Genomic DNA, 4,086 nt, shown 5'->3' with positions numbered 1-4,086 from the left:
CTTTGTGTGAATGAATGTATAAATTAAGGTAATATGTATTAATAATACATACTTATTGTATTGTTTATACAACAAATGTAGCATAGTCCCATGCTTGCAGGCATCAGTGATAATTGCAAATACGGTACAGCAAAATATCTGCTAATTTTTTTTAGGGCTTTTAGCCAAGAAAGCTGTAGAAGCAGGACTCAAAGTGAAGCCCTATATAAACACAAGCATGTCTCCTGGAAGTGGAACTGTCACTCATTACCTCACTGCCAGTGGTGTGCTGCATTTCTTAAACCAGTTAGGGTAAGTGATTTATTTGCTTAACTCCAGAGACCAAATTTATTGAAGCATTTCATTTTAATTCCTAAAAAAGTCAAGGCTCCAAATCTAGTAAATTATACCTGGGGATATGGTGGAGAGATCTAGTGAATTTGTTTTTATCACTTGTTCAGGTTGTTGGAATTTTTTAGATGCGTATAAATACTTTGCTTCTTTTAGCCCCTATTTATTTGTGTGGGCCATAAGCTGGGTCATGAATAGGAGCCCGACACATTCTTAATTGTACATAGAGCAGTTGCCAAATAAGTCATATTGATTCACTGGGTAAACGGAGCAGACAGTATAGTTTGAAATAATATTTGTATTTCATATTACATCTTCTTATATATTATTGTATTTATTACTTCTTATCCAGCTTTGACATTACTGGTTATGGATGTTCAAGATGTGTAGGCAGCTCCAGTCCTCTACCAGATAAAATTGTCAGTGCTATAAAAGAGGTATGTTAATTTGTGTTTATAAATCATAAAGACCTATCTGAATTACATAAACCTTACATTTTCCGAACTTCTTATTAACTTTAACTTTCAGGGGGAATTGGTAGCATGTGGAATTTTCTCTGGAAGCAAGAACTTTGAAGGCAACCGGTGCAGTTGCATCCGTGCCAATTATCTGGCTTCTCCACCTCTGGTTATTGCTTATGCTCTGGCAGGCACTGTTAATATAGATCTGCAAACAGAAGCTTTGGGTGAGCCTATAGTAATATTTGGATTAGCATTGATATTTTCTTCAATTGTTGGTTTGTACATCTGTTTTTAATTGTGTATAAATATTTATAATGATAAAGTAACCTGCATAGCAACCACAGATCTGTATTTGACACTCTGTGGAATTAACATAGTGCCAGACCACAGGCCATTTGGAGGGAATTGATGTTCATAATGTACACTTTACTGCCTCTTTCTAGCTAAAGCCCATAATCACCTTCACTTGTTATCAACATTCCTCAATAAGGCATGTTAAGTATTAAAAAGTAGGTTACTGGTGTTTGTCACATGATGAGGTCACATGATGATAACTTTTTGAGATGTCCCATTCTGTACATACAATTTTAAAGATGTCAGACAGCAGGGGATTGGGGGTAAAGGTCCTATTTAGGCTACAAGTATGTATATTTGAGCACTGGTTGGCTAAAATGTCTGTTGGTCCTTGGATTTTTAATGAAAAACTGTTAGATGATGTGTTCGAGTACATGCAGCCAAACAATACATCATGCCAAAGAGGGAGATAGGGATTAAAATTATATATAAAATATATGCTTTTATTCCAATATGAATATTGGGATATTTCAGGTATACATAGGAAAAACAAATATTAGATAAATGTGGAAAAATCACTTTAAAAATATATTTCCTTTGAAAATCATCAAAGCCATTTTATGGTAATGTGAATTACTATTAGGTCCATAAATAATTGGACAGAGACAACTTTTTTCTGATTTTGGTTCTGTACATTACCACAATTAACTTTAAATGAAACAACTCAGATGCAGTTGCCAGCAAAGGGTTTTCAACCAAGTATTAGAAATGAACATTTTATTTTCAGCTTTTTAATTTTTCCAATTACTTTTGAGCCCCTGAAATGAAGTGACTGTGTTAAAAAAAAGGTTTTATTTCCTTACATTTTTATGCAATCTGTTTGTTCAACCCACTGAATTAAAGCTGAAATTCTGCATTTCAACTGCATCTGAGTTGTTTCATTTAAAATTAATTGTGGTAATGCACAGGACCAAAATTAGAAAAAAAGTGTCTCTGTCCAAATATTTATGGACCTTAACTGTCTTACATCACAGATCTATTTCTTATGTATGGAAGTGATTGCTAACAATTCTTAACACAGACTTTCAGGGAGCACCCAAATGATTAGAAAACTGCAATAACAGTTATCATAATAGGACCAACTAACTATATTGTCTTGTACACAGAAAATAACTCCAGAGAGGTACAAATGTTAATGGATCCAAAACTTGTATAGGTATGGCAGAATATCCACCAGAATGATATATCCCACAAAGGATCCCATCCTCCTGCCTCTTGTTTCTATGTGGCAGTGGGATGGGATCCATCATTTCAAAATATATTAGTTGATCTGGTTACCAAAAAAAAATGTGAAAAGAGCAACTAAGTTTGTTTTTCTTCAGGTGAGCCTGTGCCTTTTTCCAGAATTTTTCTTTGTTTTTAACTTGAGTACCAAACAAGACCAATTATTTCCAGAGCACTATGTGTTGCCCGAAGGAACCGCACAGCAGAAGCTGATGGCTTTTAGGCATTTAGCTGTTTCATGTTATATATAGTTTGTTTTATAGTTTGCTTGCTCCTGTTTCAAAATCTATCCATCCTTGTGCATGTATCAAATCAGGTCTCCTCTTTTTTTGCAGTGCAGAACTTTAGGTTTATTATGCTTTTATTGTTTATCCCTTAACATTTCTAGGACAAGAACCCAGCTCCTTTTCAGCCAATTGAGAAAGCCCACGTTCTACTTTATTTAGGAGATTCGGTGACTACAGATCATATTTCTCCTGCAGGAAGCATCCCCCGTGCCAGCTCAGCAGCCAAGTATCTATCTCAAAGAAAGTGAGTTGTTCTATCAACTGTTATACTTTTTAATTATTCTGTATTTATTCAATGTCTTTACTATTCAGTTTTCACATTGTGACAGATAAATGTTTTGTTATTCCTAAAGCTTAGCACCCAGGGAGTTCAATTCATATGGTGCGCGAAGAGGCAATGATGCAGTAATGACTAGAGGCACTTTTGCGAATATAAAGCTTCAGAATAAACTTGTTGGAAAAATGGGGCCTAAAACTATTCATTTTCCATCTGGACAGATGGTGGGTAATAACGATTTATTTTAATTCACTTACGTTTGTTTCAACTGATATCCAGTATCCAATTTACTAACCATTATCTTGTGTTCATATGTAGTGTGCAGTGGGAAAATGCTAATTGGGTATTTTCTTTTGTTGCAGATGGATGTTTTTGATGCTTCAGAACTTTACCAAAAAGCAGATATTCCACTTATTATTATAGCTGGAAAAAAGTATGGATCAGGAAACTCAAGAGATTGGGCAGCCAAAGGTCCATTTTTGTTGGTATGTTTTTAACGGTTCTGAGTTTTTGCAGAAAGGGTCTATTATAGGTCTGTAAACTACACTACCTTGTTTCGAAAATTGCATATACTGTGTTGGGTACAAAAACATGAAAACTTGACATGTTCATTTGGAAGCCTTCAGATCAGTGTTGGCATTGAAAATGAGTTTATACTCTATACCTATCCAGTGGATAGTTACTGCCATTTACTATTTTTTCACCCATTAAAATAAGTTTACTTTTTTTTTTTCAATCTGTTTATGAAAGTTTTACATATAAATGCATACAAAACAGTGAGCAGAACATACAAAAAAACAGCATAGAAGATACTTCGAAAGGACAATAACACATGAATTTATGGGTAAAACAAAGTAGGCAAACAGCAAACAAAAAAATTATTGTAATACTGTATTGTAGCTTACTTTTACTTTATTTTAGCAAGCCCAGATGTGAAAATCTATATGTGACTCATGTTAATCATCTTACAACAGGGTGTCCGGGCTGTAATCGCTGAAAGTTATGAGAAGATCCACAAAGATCAGTTGGTTGGAATTGGCATAGCTCCTCTTCAGTTCTTACCTGGAGATAGTGCTGAATCACTTGGCCTTTCAGGAAAAGAGCAGTATTCTATATCTATTCCTGCCCGTTTGGCTCCTGGGGACACTCTGGA

The 4,086-nt window shown here is 34.9% G+C and overlaps 1 protein-coding gene across 1 annotated transcript in view; it reads left to right on the top strand.

Moving 5' to 3' along the window:
• IREB2 (iron responsive element binding protein 2) overlaps window positions 1-4,086 on the top strand; it is a 21,128-nt gene that overhangs the window by 15,892 nt on the left and 1,150 nt on the right. The window contains exons 11-18 of the mRNA XM_072399070.1: window positions 152-291; window positions 683-767; window positions 859-1,066; window positions 2,252-2,268; window positions 2,758-2,900; window positions 3,010-3,157; window positions 3,296-3,418; window positions 3,908-4,086. Of these exons, the coding sequence (XP_072255171.1) occupies window positions 152-291; window positions 683-767; window positions 859-1,066; window positions 2,252-2,268; window positions 2,758-2,900; window positions 3,010-3,157; window positions 3,296-3,418; window positions 3,908-4,086 (1,043 nt within the window). The remainder of the gene's footprint in view (window positions 1-151; window positions 292-682; window positions 768-858; window positions 1,067-2,251; window positions 2,269-2,757; window positions 2,901-3,009; window positions 3,158-3,295; window positions 3,419-3,907) is intronic.

This window comes from Pyxicephalus adspersus, chromosome 2 (assembly GCF_032062135.1).
Source record: "Pyxicephalus adspersus chromosome 2, UCB_Pads_2.0, whole genome shotgun sequence".
In the NCBI taxonomy this organism is placed as follows: Eukaryota; Metazoa; Chordata; class Amphibia; order Anura; family Pyxicephalidae; genus Pyxicephalus; species Pyxicephalus adspersus.
This window is presented reverse-complemented; position numbering and strand designations above follow the sequence as displayed.